General features: G+C 45.0%; 1 protein-coding gene across 7 annotated transcripts in view; it reads right to left on the reverse strand.

Moving 5' to 3' along the window:
- Window positions 1-268: 268 nt before the first annotated feature.
- LOC144770911 (uncharacterized) overlaps window positions 269-20331 on the reverse strand; it is a 234749-nt gene continuing 214686 nt past the window's right edge. For all 7 annotated transcript variants that reach the window (XM_078655713.1, XM_078655716.1, XM_078655715.1 and 4 more), the window contains one exon: window positions 269-2944. In XM_078655713.1, coding sequence (XP_078511839.1) covers window positions 1767-2944 — 1178 coding nt within the window. In that variant the 3' untranslated portion in view covers window positions 269-1766. The remainder of the gene's footprint in view (window positions 2945-20331) is intronic.

Below are 20331 nucleotides of genomic sequence, written 5' to 3' on the forward strand. Positions count from 1 at the left end.
AGTGAAGTAGTAGTTTATGTTTTTAGGGAGTGCAGGGATGTGCCTGATGACAGAAAGGCACACTGATTGGCATGATGAAAGCCCTGTCTTCAGCTTTTACAGTTGAATCTTTCTCTGTCTCAGATTTTTTCCAGTCTTTGAGCGTCGGCACTCCAACAATATTATAAAGAGCTGAATGATGTTTTGATTATAGCTGAAACATTGCTTAACTGCACAAAGATCATACTAGAGCAAATAATAACCAGACGGGTAATTAGACATGCAGGGGTAACAGATCGATCATTTTTTATTTAAGTGGCTCAAACACCAAACTTGTCCCAACCCGCAAAAGTATGACTGTAACTAGTTAATGGCTTGATAGACACAAATACAATGCAATTTATTCATGTTTAATGAGGGAGTTGCTTTACAGTTTTACTAATTAAACCAATACTGATGCACAGAGCAAAACATTTTTCCAAAGTGCATTAAAATTCATCTTCTCTAAAAAGAAAGCCAGCCTCTCTAGGATTTGAGGCTGCGATGGAACACAAGTTCTATTCAGCAGGAAGATGAACCTGAAACCCATTTCATTGATGTGCTTCCATTCCCATTCTTGACACATGGGGTAAGTATTCTGATATCTGACAGCCAGGACGGCAGCATGTCGTTTTCTTAGGAATCTTCTAAATACCCTCTCCAGGCTGTACACTTTTGGCGGGGCTGTGGATCTCATTTTTGGATTTCTGGGCAGACCATGGTTTAGTATTGGGTATGGCACAATGAAACTCAAATGACTTTCTTCATGTTTCATTAAAGAGAAATGGATTGTCTGTGCTGGAACTTATACATTCGTAGGCCTCTTCGAAAGGTGAAACGTCCCATACATACACCATGAACGTACAGTGCAACCAAGGACCAGCTAGTTGTACTGTCTCTTTTTGAAATACAATCACCTGTATGCTCAGTAACTCCTTCTACCTGTCTGTGGCCTCTGACACTTCTGGGTGAGAATGGACAAAATGACCCCACTTTTCACTCTGATTTTTCCTATGACTATGGGGCATAGTAGCAAGAACCTCGTTAAAATTATCGCTGTTTTAGCGGCAGGAAACTGCAGCTAAAATGGCGATAATAGGCTTGCTACTATGCGTTATAGAAGTCCAATAGAAGCCCAGGTTAGATGTGCCGGACATGCCTTTGGCATCCCCGTCACTGCATCAGTTTACATCAGTGTGAAATACTAATCAATATATTTCCTGTCTTCAACTCGTTTCCTTTAGAATACAAAAACTAGATTGGTTGTCTTACGCCTGAACTACACAAAGTGTGACATAGCCAGTTTCTTGCAACTGGTAATGGTCTCGCTGTCAGTTCAGATGTTCTAAACTGAGCCTGACAGCAATGTGGAGTTATATTGGCTTTTTAGAAATGTAACATAACATTATAATCAATTAACCAATAACAAATGAACTGCTGAATACACTAAATGACAGAGCATTGTTAACCTTCTTCCGGTCACAACATGAATTTGAGAAACAAGAACATCTCTACTATTATTGTGTATTAAACCATGCTACTTCCTCTAAGTGCAAATCACCCAGGAAACTGTGCATTATGCACCTTGACCCTCCTCTCAATCGAACAACGAAGTGAAATAAACATACACATCCGAATAGACAGCTGCCCTCGAGACATATCATCCAAACACAGTTGTTTGTACTGTAAGTGATAGGCCTGAATCACTGACCTCGTGGTACACTTGATTAGGTGAGGTCTACTTGTGCTCAGACTTCAAATTCAAAGCTAAACTCCTTTGGGTGCTTTTTCTGGTGCCTAACAAGAGAGTCCCTTCGACTAAATATTTTTCCACAATCTGCACACTCGTGGGGTTTCCTCTTGGCGCTCACATTCTGATGTCTACTGAGAGTTGCTTCGTCATGCAAGGGTTTCGCAAGTAAAGGGCGCAGGGGAGGTGTTTCTCTTGTGTGTAACTTCTGGTGTCTCGATAGAAGCCACTTTTTAGTGAAGCTTTTTCCACATGTCATACAATCATAATTTTTTTTTTCTCTTTTGTGCAATTGCTGGTGCCTACTAAAAACTCTCTTTTGAATGAAGTTTTCCCCGCATGCACTACAGTAGTATGGCTTATCTTCTGTGTGAATCTGAACTTCCTTATCATTGTCTCCTAACGGAGATGGTGTTGATTGGTTAAGGTTTGTTCTCCTGTGTCTTTTTTGGTGCCTGGTAAGAAGTCTATTGCCACAGAAACTTTGCCCACATTCACTACAGTCATAAGGTTGTTCTCCTGCGTGTATTTTCTGGTGCCTGATAAGAACTGCACTTTCACTGAAGCTTTTCTCACATTTGTTACACTGATGTGGTTTCACACCGGTGTGTATATTTAGATGCCTAAGAAAAATTCCCTTTTCACTGAAGCTTTTTCCACATTGAATACACTTATAAGGTCGTTCCCCTGTATGTGTTTGTTCATGTCGAACACGTTTTGACTTTGCAGAAAATTCTTTGTCACACTTTGCGCATGCATAGCGCCCATGTTCACATGGTGTTCTCCCGACTCTGATGTAACGGACATTCTGGCACACAGTCTGTTCATTTTCAGGATATGAATGTAGACTCAAACTTTGCTGTGCATTGAGATCACATGGCTGAACACCAACACTGCTAACAGCAATCTTGGGTACACGGTAGGCATCTGATCTTTGAGTACAGTCTGTTCTCTTACGTAAATACGTATATTGATTGCACTCACTTTCTTGTTGCATTATTTTTTCTCTCAGTCCCTGATCCTTTTCTGGCGACATTGGATGCATTGGGTCTATTTTTCGCTCAGATGAATGGCTCTTTCTTGTTCTGAGCGTTTGTGTTGTGGTGTTGAACAGTGTTGATTCATCATTGCATTTTGCTGAGTTTCTTAAGCTCCATTTGACCATGCTGCCATCACCTGTTGAGTTATGGTAAAATAACAGTATTAGCTTTCTCAAAGTGAAATCATACATGTTAGAATTCATCAAGAGGTATTCTACTCTAGACTGTTGTGCTGCCATGAAGAAAACGAAAGAGTTTCAGTCTCTAGGATGAAAAATCATATAATCGTGAAGCTCAGGTGTGTAGGCACTTTAGAGTAGAAATGTCAGGGTTTGCTGTAAGGTTGCCCAGTAACAGAGGATAATAAAAGATATACACACACATAACATTTTTCAAATATGAGAATGTAAATATATACATTAATCAGAAAATTAAAACTATATAAATATTTTTTAATAAATCCTCAGAGGGCAAACGGACATCCAAAGAACCCGAATAAAGCATAACCCTACACGACTGGGGATATGCCAGACTTGTTAGAGATTAATGAACTGTATAATGATACAGGATATGCGCGAGAAAATAATGACTCACAGAACCAAACCCTTAAGAGGATGTGATTCAATAAGGACACTTCAATATCCAGTGGTTGTAAACCAAAGAGTAAATATTGCCAACAAATGCGAGCAAGCAGCAAAATGGATCCCCACCATGTGAAGGTGGAAGAGGATATTTATTATTTAAGAAGGAAAAAGAAATGGAAGGAAGGGGAAAATAGAACATTCAAGGACTGGAATGATATCAATGCCCTAAAGAACGATGAGTCACTAATTATAAACCCATCTGACAAAGGGGGTAATATTATTGTAATGAACAAGACAATGTATTTATTTGCGGCACATTGACAGTTCGGAAATACAGCACATTATCTACAATTGAAAGCAAACCCTGCAAAACAAATGGAATACGAATATCATGTATTGCTGAACAAGTGGCTAGATAGTGATCTCCTAGAATTGGAAGAATACCACAACCTCTGCACTATGAATGAATGGACACCATCTACTTTCTTCCTAAAATACATAAAGGTGCCCAAGGACTACCCGGCACACCAACTGTAAGCTGTAAGTCTAATGTCACATTTAAAAGACTCAACTGATTTCTTTAAAAAAATAATAGATTGGATACCTTGGAAATCAAGATACATTAAGGTAACATTGTATGTTATATCTTTATACACATCAATAAACCATAAGGATCAAATAGCTGTTTGCCACCATTTTCTAAGAGAAAGATTAACCAAGTTCCTTGAACATATTAAGCTGATACTGGAAATGCTGCAATACTGTCGCTACCATAATGTTTTTCTATTCTCTAAGATATATTTAATACAGCAGGGAACAGCAATGGGGACCGCCTCGCCTCCACCAATGCAAATGTATTCATGGGGTGGTGGAAGAAAGAGATTGCCTGGGAGGAAAATGAACCATTCATGGCAAATTTTGTACTGTGGCCTAATTTTATTGATAACCTCTTTATCCTTTGAGAGGGTGAGTAATCAAAATTGAAAGAATTCATATTGAAATTGAATGACAAAGAATTTAATATCCAATTTACCAAGGCATACTGTAAACAATCATATTGAATTCTATGTCAGGACCAGAGGCTCCCATTATGCTTCTCTTTCTTTTACTCATCAACTTAGCAGCTAATCAAATTAAAGTTTAAAAACCACTACATTTCACATGACTCCATACAGTCACATGATAACCATAGAGACCCAGCCGTTTATAATCCCTTTGTGACAGTCCATCTTCCTCTTTCTTTGTTGCTTCGCAGCAAATTAAGAACCTTATTACTTATATGCTCATAATGTGCTGCTTTGCGATTACTGAATTTTGAGACTTAATGTGCCTGTTTGTTCTTGTAAAGTTCACCCGTCTGTGCGTGGCTCTGGCATGCTTTGTTTTTTTTCTACACTCCGGCACAACATGGGAGCACAATTCTTTAGCTTAGCAGGGTGCTTTCTTGGCCCTCGGTTACTTGTGTTAAGCGGGAGAAAAGAAGTGAGGCTGTACAACTACAGTCGCGTGGTCCTCTTTCTACACCAGCTCCACTCTGACATATGTCGTAGCTGGGAACAGGACAGCTCGGTGCCATCTGACTACACGAATCGGAGCTAGGATTGTTGCAGATGGGGCAGAGCTTTGTTGGAATGCGGTGTGGTGTTGTGCACAGACGCCGAGAAAAGTCAAGCTCCGAGCAGCGGGGCCCACTTGCTGAAAGTTGCGGACCGGAGGGCTTGAGGGGCCCTACTCATAGATCTAGCAATCAGGGCTGCTGCGTGGAAGAGATTGGCCACCCAGGAGGGGCCAGCGGAAGGCCCAGCTGACTCGATGCGAGGTTGCAGTACAAATAGGAGGAGAGGAAAGGCGTTCTGTGGCAGCCACTCCTAGTCTAAAGCCTGAGGGTATCGTGTAAGCGACCCAGCCATGACTGGGTGTGGCTTGCGGGAGCTTGTGCCTCATAGCCTATACACCTACTCTCCTCTTGCTCTGACTAACCCGCTGTCCACTGTTTCTGCCACCTGCACATGCTATCTGCTACCTGCCACTAGCATAAGCCAACCCCAACTTCTCACACTGGATAACATTGTGAGTGTTCGAATAAGCTGCAAAGAGCTGCCACCATAGAAGGGGCACACCAAAGGTGCAGAAAATTAATAAAAAGTAAAAAGGATAAATTATTTTTGAAAAACCGCTTTAGCTCATCAGGGCCACCACCTCCGCTGAGTGCCTTGGCCACTTGAGTAAAAGCTACAAGCTACAACGAGGATTGCGCTGTAGATGATTGCAGGGGGACGTCAGACCAAATCTGCAACCAGCAACAGCAATTATAATAACAACCGATCATCCAACCAATTAACTAGCAATTAACCCAAATGGTATACATTCAAATATTAAAGAACGGAAACGGAAGGAGAAGTAGCAAACGGCAACAATGGAGTGCAATAGAGAGCTGCTAATTCAGCGAACTCTGGTACAGAGGAGGGAAAAATCCACCTCAAGTCACAATTATGTAAGCCACACCTGGAAGCTGCTACTTTCTGTGCTAACTGGAAGCTCTTATATTGGCTGTTTGAGGGCTGCAGGTGCTCTCAAACAGCCAATATATGGCTGGTGTGAGCCAAAAGCCTCACATCAAAGCCATTCAAAGACATCCCAACAGTCAAAGGAGGCGAGAAAAGGGAAATATGGAGATGCAGCTAAATGTATGATCAACGTGAAAGGTGGATATTCAGCGCACAGGAGGGGATCGCCAAGAGCCTGAAGGAAAAACTTGAGACAACAGACCAGAGTCTGGGATCAGCGACATCCAAAAACCTAATTCACAGGTACTACATGAGGAAAAAGGCCGGCGTGGAAGAAGACATAGTCCCCAACTCCTGCAGATAGCTGGTTCAGTAATAAAGCCTTCGCATCTTCAACTCATGAACAGCACAACCAGTAGAGCCAGCCCCAACTCAGAGGCGCATACCATCGTGGAGATGGCTGAAATGGTCGAGTTGGCAAAATTAGCAGTGACTGAAACAGAAAAAACTAGTCCCCAAATAACTTCCAGGGACAAGGCAGAGGTCCACGAGGCCATGGAGATCACCTCAATAATGACTGGGGCGATGATAGCCCTGACAGAAGTAGAATCAGAAAGAAGGAAATGTACTGATTACACTGAGCATCGCAATATGCCAGGCACAGACTTGGAGGTAGTGGTAGACGTCATCATAGGTTCGTCCACAATTAATAATGGGGAAACCAAAAACAAAGGTGGATACAGAGGCACAAGGCCCAAACAACATCAAGGAGCACATGCAAAAAAGAAGGACATCATTTTTCAAGGATGCAGTCCAGGCAACAACTCTCAGTGGAAGCAATGATCTTTTTTTCTTTTTTTTTTAAGTTTGAAAAAACCTTTATTAGTGACAATAAGGTAAGAAGCACTGCATTCTGCCTACATCCACAGTTGGGCCGGCATTGCAAAGCAGCAAGTATATAGATGATATAATAAGTGGGTAGGGGAGTACACAGCAAGCTGCCTACAACCCTATCGGGCTGGCCGCGTTAGTAGGATTGATGTGCTGTAGAGACGATAATATCCTTGTATTCATGCAATTACAAACAATAACAGTAACATAATAGAGAAGTGGGCACATTCGCTGATGCATTGTGATTAGGTAGTGCATGTCTATAGTGGCGGTGTAGTCCAGTCAATAAAGTGTGTAGTAGCTTGACGATCAGTCCTGTGTCCTCCAATGATTGAAGCGTGCGGTCGAGGGTAAGGAGCTTTTCTACAAGGCGGTTTTTGCCCCTTGCGGCATCGTGTCGTCTGTGTCAGTAGTGTGTTCCAGTAAATAAGTTTGGAAGGACCCCAAATGTCTCTTGGCCTTGAGGAGGCTGAAGATCAGCATATGTGTGCAATTGCACTTGGCAGTAAACGAGGTCACAAAGCCAGTCCTTGAATTTAGGCGCTTGTCCCGTGCCCCACCTACAGGCCACTCTTCTCTTAGCAAGTAGGAGCGCAAGGGAGGTGTATTTATGCATTTTGGCTGCGAGAGGTTCAGTATAACCAAATAGTGCAGTGAGGGGATCTACAGGAATGTGCAGGCCCATCATGAGATCCAGCGCATTTAGGACCTCCGTCCAGTAACGCTGCATGGGGAGATAATCCCAGGCTACGTGTTTAAAGTCGGCCCCCTCACTTCCGCAGCGATCGCAGTGGTCATTATCCCGAAGTTTCAGTCGGAACATCCGCGCTGGCGTGTAATAGAGGCAGTGGACATACTTGTAATGTATTATTCTAAACCTGCTGCTGGTGGATATATTTCCCGTTTGCCTACAGCAGTATGTCCATTGTTCCTCAGTGATAGGGTTTTCCAGGTCCTCCTCCCACCTGAGTCGGGACAAAGGAGAGTCATAGTCTCTGTTGGCCTGTACCGTCCGGTATAAAAGTGTGAGCACATGAGCGGGTGCATCTTGCTGCAGTAGTGCATGCAGTGGGAGCATAACTGGGGGTTCAAGGGAGAAGGTGGGTGCAATGGCCCTCACATCCTGGCGGAGTCTAATGTAGTAAAAGGGCTCTAAGGGGGAGGGGTTTGTGTCTCTAAACAAATCCTCACTAGTACTGAATTTACCTCCTGTGTATAGATGTCCTCAAGTGTCAATGGAGAGCTTGCGGAATAGCCGGCGGCAGCCACCTTTCTGCGTGACCGGGCTATCGTGGCGTCCAGCAAGAGGCAGGAGCGGGGAGTACATAAGAGCGCATTGGGTGGATTTGGCCAGGTTGTGCCATGTGCTGACTGTGCACTGGACGGTGGTAACTGCGAGTCGTCATTTGACTTCAGGGGTGCTGAGATATGCAGTGCTTGGGGTGGGAGCCATGTAGCCGTCTTCTATAGCTAAATGGGGCATGAAGGGAGGATGTTTCATTCAATATGCTGCGTAATGCACCAGTGGCCAGCTAAAGTACAGTTCCACATCCAGTATGGCGAAACCTCCCGCACCAAACGGGCGTGTGAGTACATCCCAACACAGCCTGGCTTGTTTCTCTCCTCAAGTGAGTCGTATAAGCGGAGTACGGACCGCAGAGAAGAAGTGACGGCTGGGGGCATAGGGGATATTCACAAATAAATATAAAAGCTGAGGTAGGATAATCGACTGGGGCATCGCAATCCATCTCGCGATTTTATCAGTGATGGTGTCCAGCGTCCGTCCATAGTTGGCCCTAATGAGCTCCCCGCGGTCACAGGAGATTATTATTCCAAGATAGGTGAGACTGTCTCCACACTACTTGAGAGGAAAGTCTGGTTTGATTCTGGGGTAGCATCAGTGAGGGGGTATATATGGGATTTGCCCCAATTAACATTGACTCCTGATAGCTGTCCAAAAAGAATGAAGATGCGTAATATGGGATTCAAACTTACTTCCGGGTGGAGTAGGTATAGGGTGAGGTCATCTGCATATAAAGAGATGAGTATTTGTCGCTCTGGGTACATAATAGCGTGTTCTCAATAGTATTGGCGAATTTTGGCGGCCAGAGAATCAATGGCTGGGGCAAAGAGGAGAGAAGGGACAATGAACACCCCTGTCTGGTGCCTCTGGCCAACGGAAAGGAGGGAGAGCGCAAGACGTTAACCATTACGGTGGCCCGAAGCCCTGTATATAATAAATTAATCCAGGCCAGGAATGGGGGAGGGAAACTCATGCGCACCAAGGCAAAGGATAGGTAATCCAACTCCAAGGAATCGAATACCTTGGTGGCATCAAGGAAAATAGCTGCGGCGTTTTCGTCAGGGTCAATGTCGTGAAGCAGCGCAAACAGAGTGCGCAAGTTATGGACTGTGCTTCTTGTCGGGACAAATCCTGATTGATCTGGGAGTCCCAACACTGGCATTAGAGGACTGATACGGTTTGCGATTAGTTTTGCAAGGATCTTAGCATCTACATTTATAAGGGACAGGGGCCTATACGAGTCTAGTCGCATGGGGGTGTACCCGGTTTGGGCAGCGAAATTATTAGCACTTCCTGCATTGTCTGGGGCAGGATGCCAGTTCCACAGGCTTCCTCAAAAACGTGCTGCAATACCGGGATAAGTAGGTGACGGTATGTTTTATAGAACTCGGCAGAGAGGACGTCTGGTCCTGGGGCCTTGCCATATTGCAACTGCATAATGGCAGATATGATCTCCTTGCCTCATGGTGTTCCAGAAGGAACTCCCTCTGGCCATTACTCAACCAGGCTACGGCAGTGTCCTCGAAGAATGGAGTGAAGTCCACCGAGGTTTGTCAGTGGGTAGAGTACAAGGATTTATAGAACCTCTTGAACGCAGTAAGTATGTCCGAGGAGTTTCTGTGCGTCAGGCCATCTTCATCTTCAATCTCTAGGATATTGTTAGTGAAGCGGGGAGGTCCTATGGTACTTCCCTCTGAACTTACATTCCCGCTCAGCTGTTTCCTGGTGCTCCATAAGCAGGGTACGTAGCAGCGTTTGCAATGTTGGGGAAGGTCGGTTTTGTATATCTAGCTCGGCTAGTTTAATGTCTGATTCTAATTTACGGAGTGTATTGCGAATATCTTTCAACACTCCCCCGCTTTTGGCTAGACATGGTTACTTTAAAGGCTTCCTATATCGTTGAATACTGAGGGACGGAGCCAAAATTACGGGGAGAAAAGTCTGATATTTCCTGTTCAATTTTGTCTTTAAAGACAGGGTCAAAGAGCAATTGTGGATTTAGACGGCACAAAAGGTATGGGGAAACTTCATGAGGAGGCGTGAGACTCAGCAGCACAGGAGAATGGTCTGAATACGTTGGGGGGAGGTATTATGTGTACGAAGACCAGGTTGCCACTTCCCTATCCACCAGCCAATAGTCTATACGCGACCAGAACGAGTGAACGGAGGAGTGACAAGAGCCCTGTCGGGTCAATGGGTGCTGAGTTCTCCAAGGGTCTATGAGATCGTGATCTTCAACTATACTTTTAAGGGCTTGTTGCGCGCTGGTGTAGTGGTGTGATTGTGGATGTGACCTATCCATATTCGGGTGGATGGTAACGTTGAAGTCTCCCCCCCATATTAAGTGCATGGATCCCACAACCTGTATCTTCCCCCAAACACCGATGACCCGGAAAGAATTCCGGGTCATCGGTGTTTGGCCCATAGAAGGATCCCTTCGTAACGGATTGTGTAAAAAGCCTACCCCATAGGATGGTGTACCAACCTTGTTTATCTGCATAGGAACCTATGGGGGTGTATGGAATTGTGTGTTTCACCAAGATTAGGGTGCCTAGAGCGTACGAAGAGTAGCAGGAGAAGCCCCTGTGACTTGGACAGCGAACAGCAAAGGTGGGGGGCGAGTTAGGAGACAAGTGCGTCTTCTGAAGCATAGCGCAGTGGATGCCGTGGCAGTCCAGCTATGCGAGTGTATGTCGACGCTTAAGGGGGTTCCCCAGGCCTCGCACGTTCCCTGTCAAAAAGTTATATTGGAGTGGTCTAGGACGGGATCCCATCTTGCGAGTGGAAAATTAAGTCGTAGTGTGCCACAGTCATGTGTACATGTAGGACTACATCGTCAAGTGTGCTAACAATCGTGCAGTGCAGAAAAATAACAAAATGAACAACCTACAGTCCCTCCCTCATCCCACAACGGCATCCCCAACCTGCCGTGTCATGTACCTCCCCCCTCCCTAACAATCCCAAATACTTCAGTCCCAACTGGGGACAAAAAGGTAAGCTTACAACCATATCACGAAGTTCACAATTTAGGGTTCACCTGGTGGGTGGCGACCAGGTTTCCCTCGTGGTGGCAAGGGTTTTCGGGTGTAAGTAACGCAAGTCCATCTTGGCATGGTGTCCATCGCAGACCGCTGTGCAGATCATATCATTACCCTAGTGGGAAGAGGAGTGTGTGTGGAGCAGCGGTGGGCGCTCTGGTTTCATCCCAGGGCAGTGGCTGTCGGAACCGATGTGCGGGATTCCCGTCCAAATCTTGCGCCACGCATCTTCCCTCAAAATGTTTTGTGGTTTGTCTATGAGTGAGATACAAGTATCAAGTCGTCGGCGAGGCGTCGTCAACTGACCCAGTTGGGGTCAAGATGTGCGGCCATAATAGTTATTTAACTGAGGGTGAGAACCAAATTTATTCAGTAGAAAGCCCTTGGTACATGATGAGAGGTCATGGGGGTTCAAGTGCTGGTCATCTTAGATGTGAGGACATTTCAGGGCAGAAGAAGGGTATGATGTCATCATTTTCAATTTCAATGTCTATAGCGAATGGGTCACTCAATGTCCGATGCTTCTCTGTTGTCGTCCTCCTGTCGTGCGGGGGACAGTCGACGCCCGGGTTGTTTGGGTAAGGACTTGATGAAGTCCTGGGCGTGCTGTGGGTTTGTGAAGAAAGGCTGTTCACCGTGAGCGGTCACTTTCAGGCGGGCCGGGAACAGCATGGCGTATGGAATGGTAAGTTGTTGGAATTTTTTCTTAACTTGAAGAAATTTGCGTCTCTGTTCTTGTACGGCCACAGTAAAATCCGGATATACGGAGATCTCCGTTCCTTCGTGCATGAGGCATCCTTTTTCTCTGGATTATCGGAGGGCCGTGTCTCTGTCACGATAATTCAAAAGTTTGGCTATAATGGGGCGCGGGGGAGTACCAGGAGGTGGTCGGTTCGCTAGCGAGTGATGCATCTCTTTCCACTACAAAGACCGTTGAAAATTCCTCCCTGCCAAACAATGCTATGAGCAGGCGTTCCACGTAGGTCTCCATTTTCCCGGTGGCGGTTGATTCTGGTACACCTAGTATGCGGGGATTGTTCCCCTTGAGCGCGATTCCAACTCCTCATTTTTTGCCGCAATCACTTTCAATACCTTAACCATCTCGAGGGTGCGGCTAGTGGTGGCATTGGAAGAGTCCTCTAGGTCAGATATTCGTCGCTTTGCTTCGGCTAAGCGGCCGTCGTGTTTTTCCACCCTGTGCATTAGGCCGCCCATCCTGGCAGACATAGAGTCCATTTTAGATTCTATTGACGTCAGGCTCGATTGCATAACCAGCAGTAGTTCCTTCAGGTCCGCCATGGATGTAGTGGGTCTCAGCATGATCCTCGTCTGGTTCTACCTGGGAGCGGGGAGTTTTCCTGTTGTCAAATGTAAGTTTCGGTTGTTTGCCGTCTAATTTCCCCATGGTGGCTTGACGGGAGGGCCTACGATTCAGTGGAGTCCAGGGGGTATCTGTGCCCTCCTGTTGATTAATGTAGCTCCCGGATCACAGATAAGGTAAGGGGCGGAAAAGATTGTTCAGGGAGAAAGTAGGTGTCCAACAATGTCTTAGTGCGATGTATTTTGAGAGGGAACGCGCGTCCCCTGGAATATGAAATGGCAGACCGTCCTCTCTATGCACGTGCCATTGTCCATCCAATCCAGGCAGGCTGCGCTATGGATGAGCATAGCATAAAGTAGAGCGTGCTTCACAAGGTGCCAACCGGGGAGACAATTATGTGCTGGAAGATCAGCTTACGCAGTACCTATGCCCTCAGCTCTCAGGCCCGAGGCCCAGGAGGCAGAGAAAGTCACAGGGGTATGCAGCTGCCAACAAGCGGCCTCAGTCAGGATCCGCGTCTCTGTGCCTCCCTGGAACTCGCCGTTCAGGTCAGGAATATTTCGTCATGGGGCGGCAGTGGCACATCAGCAGACGTATGGGCCGCGTTGGCCAATTCAAGCTCCACACGACTCTGTCTTCTGGCCGGGATAAACCGCCCCAGCACCGGCACCGCGGCGCAAGCGTAGCGCGGGGTTAAATGCAACCAGGCCCCCAATCCGGGGGGTCCCAATGCCGGCCGCTGTGAGCGGCAGCCAAAACATATTTGCTCAATTCCACTAGGCAATCGTTGGTTGGAGCATTGGCATCAATCAGTGGACTCAGGCCTAGCTGATATGGCTAGCGGATACAAACATAGAAATATAGAAGCTTAGGCAGGCCAAACACATCCGAAAAGCCATCCGCTGAAGTGAGGAAGCCCCTGAACAGATCATAAATACCATAAACAATTCCCAATTAACAGCAATTAATGCACTTACTTGGCAATGCAAGTGGATCTGACGCACATGCTCACACAGTGTGCTTTCGATTGACAAGAAGATTGATGTGATTAATACAAAAATGGTCCATCGGTTAAACAAGAGCCTCCCTTCCAGATCTTCTAATACCACTGATAAATCAATGCAAACTCATCCATTAAAGCAAGCCGCTGAGTGAGAGGATCACTATGGAACCAGTGACAGGAACCAGGAAGGAGAATGAACCACCAGAAAATGGGAGTGCACAACTAGACCAAAAAATACAAAAAAACAGCAGGGAAAAGTTCTGTGGCATAAGCAAGAGGATCCCACACTCTAAAATTCCAATGCATTCACAATCCAGTGACGAAGATATCAAACGCGACCAGCCCCTAGCACAAGCCAAGGATAACAGTAGTACCACATAATGCAACAACAAGACAAAGAGAGTCACTCCATTTAATAAGGCAGAACTAGAGGCGAAAACGACCCAACTGTTGCGGGGACAAAAAACAAAAATGTGCAAGGCACATAAGGCCAACAAAAGAAAATAAGGCGTTTAGCAATGTTCAAAAAGAGATACAATCGCCACCATCGAGCAAGCTAGAAAAGCAGGAGGATAATACAGAAGAAACAAAATCAGAAGCCTTGAAGATCTACCCCATCTTCCTTCCAAAGACATGGACTACATGTGCATTCGAAGAAAACAAGCAACACGAATGTGCTGGGGCAAGAGTAGAAACATCTAAAACACCAACAAATATTGGATCACAAACACAGCCAGTACCTTTGGTGAAGAGGGAAAGCAATACCCAGACAGGTCCCCAAATCATTTCACAAATGAGCACATTCTCCAATACAGTGAACAACAACACTTAAGGCGAGGGCCTTATACAAACAAGATTCTGCACACTGAAAAATGTGACTATGCAACAAGATAGAGCATGAAAGATACTGGAAACACAAGAGCAAAACAATCCGGACCAGCCAGAAGTGCGGAGCCAGGCAGGGACAATTTCAACATCTGGGTGACAAGCGGAAATAGAGCACACTCAAAGAGCCCACAGACTATGCACAGTAGTATAAAATGAGCAAGCTTTGGCCAATAAAGTCAATATTTGAAGGGACATGGTATGCCAGTCCGCATCTAATGTCAATGGGTACAGATCTGATCCACCAAATAACAAGAAAAACAAAAGACATATCATTTAACTAGATACACTACTGGGTAAGAGAGCAAACGAGGAACATCAACCAACATGGGCATCCCCAACTTTAATATTCACGCCTGAATTTAACACAACAGGGGCATGGGACATTTTAAATAGATCCAATATACTACACCTACTACATTACATACCCTCCCTATCCTATCTTACTACGGCACATCTAATTTCAGTCAGGTTTAAGTGCTATCCAGGTATCAGTATCAGCGAAAGAGAATCAACGTTGACTCAGTGGTCTGATAAATCCGACGCTCAGAACATTCTACGAGAAAGCGAGCAATTTAAGGAGTGGGGGTATAGCAATTAGCAAACCAACTACAGAAAATATCTGCATGTGCAGTCGGGGAGGCAGAATACAATAGGGCGTCTCAAACATGCAAGTACAATCTTAAGAGGAATCCAAAAAAGGGCTTGCTCTCTTGGGGGGAGAGCATGATTCAAATTCAATTGAGTAATAGAAGAAGCGGAAATCTCAAGATAGAGGAGCAAACAAAACACTAATACCCAGAACAATTGGACTTGGACTGGCTCCCCACAGCTTTTACAACTACAGGGCGGTCAAACTTCTAGAGGAGAAAAGGAAAAAAAACGAACACAACAAACCCCCAAAAAAGTGCCTTAAGGATAATTAATTGGAACGTGGCAGGCCTACTCTACCTCCCGACAGATGATAAGACACTGGATTTTTTAAATACATGTGACATTTTATGTATGTAAGAAACCTGGTCAACCACTCCCACCCCTATTCAAACTAGCTACATACCAACACATTAAAAAAAATCTGTTTGGAAGACCAATGGGCTGCCTCGCAATCTACGTGAAACTAAATCTGCAAGTGAAAGTTAGAGAATGAACAAACAACTCCTGGGATATAGAGGCAGCCAACATAGATGGACCAGCACTAGACGAAAGATCCAACTCAGTATCTTTTTTTTTTTTTAACTTTATTTATCATTTTCAAAAAGAAAAAAAAAGGTGCATCAGGAGGCAATAAAACAAGATATTGAGTTTGAGGAAACACATTAGATGAATATACAAAACATGAGTCGAAAGAGAAAATACACAAATCAGGTTAGAATTGCAAATCAATGGATAACAAGGAGAGAAAAGAAATTAGATACATCAAAAGAAATGAATTTTAGTGCAAGAGCCAATTCTCAAAGGGGGCCCAGTTCTTAGAAGCTGCTAGGCGCCTTCTCCTCCCCCTCAAAAGATGAACAGATGATTCTCGTTTATACCATGCGAGCATCCTAGCTTTCCAATGACTAAAGATAGGAGCCTCTGAACTTAACCACTGCGATGTTATACATAATCTGATCATAGCCATTGCAATAAACAGAAATGATTGGGTATATCTTGTTCTTTCAGCAGCACTTGAGTATTCGTAGCCTGTTATATTTAGCTCCGATGAGATCTTAACCAGAATTTTAAGCACCTGATTAATAAAGACCTAAATTTCCTTCAAGAATAGACTCAAGTCAGGGCATGCATAGAACATATCAATCGCATCCGCAGAAAAGAGTTTACATCTAGAACAGGAGTCCCCTCTAGCCCCTCTAGCTCCTCCCCAACTAGCTATCTTAGCAGGAGTTTGGAACAAGTTTAACATAGCCATATAGCTTTGGGTACGCAAGGTTCCGGAGACTAGGACAGATCTAGCTAATTCAGGCGGAAATCTCAGATCTACTATTGGGATACCAAATTTATCAGCCAACCTAATATTCTGAGCGTCCAGATCGTCCGGAATCTCAGACAAGAGATATTGATAGAGGACACCTATTCTAGGTTTTTTCCTAATTAGTTCGACGAGGGTAATCTTATCATACATGCTAGAGTTTCTACAGAGATTTTTATCCAGAAAGCTCCTAACCTGAAAATATTTGAAAAAACGATTAAACTGCAAGTGAAACTTATCCTTAAGGAAGGAAAAAGAAGCCATCTGACCATCCTGGGCAAGATCACCAATTTCCTTCAGACCTATAGAACTCCATTTAGTCATTATCCCATCCTGAAATATTGGTGGTAACAGACCCAGCGCACTAAATGGGGTGTAGAAATTGAGCGAATTTTCTGCCATATAGAAAACAAAGCCCAACAGATCTTGAATTTAGTTTTCTTAAAATAACTTGGCTCTAAAACACGCGTTAGGACTCCCTTGGCAGCGTCTCCAAGCGCTATATCATAAATGGATGGGCTAATGCTCAAAGGAATATCAACTTTATCGCCCACTAAAGGCAAGCCAAAATGCTGTATCATTGCCGCCCAATAGTAATATAACAGATTGGGAACTGACCAGACGCCTCGGTCCCGAGGGAGATGGCTCCACTTTGTAGCTCTTCTTGCCCGACGATAGCCCCAGAGAAACCGTTGACATATTCTTTCAGCTCTGGCCAGTGTTACCTGGGGAATCAGGAGAGGAATAGACCTAAAAAGATATAGAAACTTTAGAAGGGCAATCATTTTCAAAATGTTGCACCGTCCATAAAGAGAGAGGTGTAGATGATCCAGCCTCTCGAGCTTAGTATGAAGGGAATCAATTATAGGGTAATAATTTAAATCTGGAATCTGATCCACCTCAGGAGAGATTTGCACCCCCAGATACATGGCCTCTTTAGCTACAGGAACCTGCGAGGGGGGCGTGCCTGCTGACTGAAGGACTTGGGTTTTTGCTATGTTCAGCTTATAGCCGGATATACCTCCGAATTGACTGGCAAGGATCTCCAGGGCTGTGAAAGAAGAACTGACATTGTTCGTTAATACAACAATATCATCGGCATAAGCCAATGCCTTATAGTCCACCCCCTGGACCCTAGCTGGAGAAATACCCTGGCACGCTTCAATCATGTTCAGAAAGGGTTCGATAAATAGGGCAAATAGCAGGGGGGAGCAGGGGCAACCTTGTCTGGTCCCCCTGCTGATAGTAAAATACCCCTATTCATTCCCTGATATTCGAATTGCTGCAATTGGGGAGAGATAGAGCACCTGAAGGGCCTGGATAAACTCAGCAGCAAACCCTTTCCAGCGCAGTACGGCCCACAGGAACCCCCAGGAGACCCTGTCGAACGCCTTCTCGGCGTCCAACAGGATCACCCCGAGGGGGGAGCCCGTGGCCTGCGCCCAGTCAAGCAACGCGATAACGCTCCGAATGTGATTGGTTGTATCCAACTCAGTATCACTGATAAACCTGTATGCAAATCCCCATAGAGACACAAAATTGGTCAAGGTGAAAGACATCAATGAACGAATAAAGGCATTTCTATATGAGCATCCAGGAAACCAGTGTATAATGGCTCGCAACTTCAACACCCTTAAATTCGGCCAATTCGAAACAACACAAGGAGGCCAACTAAGAACGATTCTATAAGCATGTATTCTATAAACATGTATCAGTGAATTCGATCTTGGGTCGGCGGCCCCACGAGGGTCCCCCCCACTTGTTTCCTGACGCTAAATAATATCCTTACTTTATTGGTTTTGGAATGTTATTAGTATTTTGCACTCTTATTCTGTTTACTGCTCTTTCCCTCTTTTATTGTGATATATTGTTCTGTTGTATTTTTTTCATTTGGAGTAGACCTTGAAAAATTATGAATCAGTGGGTTTGTAACTTTACAAGGGGCAGATATGACAATAGTTACTATCTTCTAACTTTTCAGCAATTTGGTTTTGCTAAACAAATATGATTTTGATTCTTTGGGTATAAATATGCTGGGACAATATGGCAACTGATGGGATTAAAGTCCAGATGACACTAGTTGTGAAGAACAAGTTACTTACCTTAGTAACGATATATCTGTAAGAAACATTAGATAGTGATAGATTCCTTACCTTAGAATTACCCCCAGGCGTCAAACTGAATACGGAAAGTTTTCATCAGCAGTACCCCTGCGCACTGGTAGGTGTCGTCGTGCGGCTCCGCGGATGTCGTTGGCGTCGTAGTCGCCGAGATGGCGTCGCTGGAGCTACTTAGATGCGCCGAAGCGAGCTGACGTCAGTTTTGTACACAACTTTCCACGCAAGGAATGCAGAGCCATGCAAGATACTGACCACTGGTACATTGAATCTAGGGCCCTGAAAGGGATGACCTTAACCCTAGAAATCAGTTTGCAGAACGGGGAGGATGGGTGGGGCGGTAAGGAATCTAGCAGTAACTAATGTTTCCTACAGATTGAATATGCTACTTACCAGTATGCATCTGTTCTTGGCATGTAGGGCTGCTAACATTCATATCTTAGCATTAGATCGCCGCCTAGTGTTGGGTCCGGATGATCGCACATTGTTGTCCTGGAAGAGTCTTCGAAGTATCCTGAGATAGGTGGCTCCTCCCCTGGACTACAGTGCGCATGGGCATCGGCTCCATCCCCAGATTGTTTTTCGCCATTGTGGCAGAAGATGGAGTGAAAAGTGTAAAGGATGTCCATGCTAATGAGTGAATACAATAGTATATCTGCAGCTGCGACAGGCACCGGGGAGGAGGGTGGGCGATATGAATGTTAGCAGCCCTACATGCCAAGAACAGATGCATACTGGTAAGTAGCATATTCAGTTCGAGGCATGTGGGCTGCTAAATTCATATCTTAGCATAGAATACATAGCAGTCCCTCCATCAGCGGCGGTTGCCCGTGCCAGCTGCAGAAACCTGAAAAAGTGTTTTGAGAACAGCTTGTCCTACAGCAGCTTGCTGCTTGGAATGTACATCAACACAGTAGTGTTTTGTAAAGGTATGTGGTGTAACCCACGTGGCTGCTCTGCAAATATCCTCTAATGGAATGTTCCCTAGGAAAGCCATGGATGCCCCCAATTTGCGTGTGGAGTGCGCCCTTGGGGGTATCGTTAAAGTGCGCTTGGCCTTTTGATAACATATCTGGATGCACTTAACAATCCACCTGGCTATTCCTGCTTTGGAAATAGGGTTGCCTTTGTGTTGTGGTGCGAAGGCAACAAAAAGTTGTTTTGTCTTTCTAAAGGGTTGTGTCCTGTCTATGTAGTACATCAACGCCCTCCGTACATCTAAGGTATGGAGCATTCTTTCCGCCACCGTTTGTGGGTTTTGAAAGAATGCCGGCAAGTCAATAGTTTGGTTGAGATGACACTGTGACACCACCTTCGGAAGGAATTTGGGGTTAGTGCGTAGCACTACCCTATTTGGATGAATTTGAATGAATGGCTCTTGGATTGTGAGCGCTTGTAGCTCACTAACACGCCTCAGTGACGTAATAGCTATTAGGAAAGCTACTTTCCACGTTAGGAACTGGAGTTCACACGAGTGCAGTGGCTCGAAAGGTGGTCCCATCAGTCTGGTGAGGACCACATTGAGGTTCCACACCGGAGCTGGTGGTGTTCTTGGGGGAATGACTCGTTTCAGGCCTTCAAGAAAGGCTTTAATGGCAGGCACTCTGAAGACAGAGAGATGCTGCCTGTTCTGAAGATAAGCCGCTATGGCGGATAGATGTATCCGAATGGAAGTGTACGCTAGATTGCGCTTGTAAAGATGCAACAGATAGCAAATGATGTCAGGGATAGATGCATCTAGCGGGTTGATGTCATTGGCAGTACAGTAAATGACAAAACGCTTCCATTTCGCAGCATAGCATGCTCTGGTAGTTGGCTTCCTTGCCTCCTTGATGATGTCCATGCATTCCGGAGGTAGGTTAAGGTATCCAAACTCTAGGACTTCAGGAGCCAGATCACCAGGTT

Source organism: Lissotriton helveticus, chromosome 7, assembly GCF_964261635.1.
Source record: "Lissotriton helveticus chromosome 7, aLisHel1.1, whole genome shotgun sequence".
NCBI lineage: Eukaryota > Metazoa > Chordata > Amphibia > Caudata > Salamandridae > Lissotriton > Lissotriton helveticus.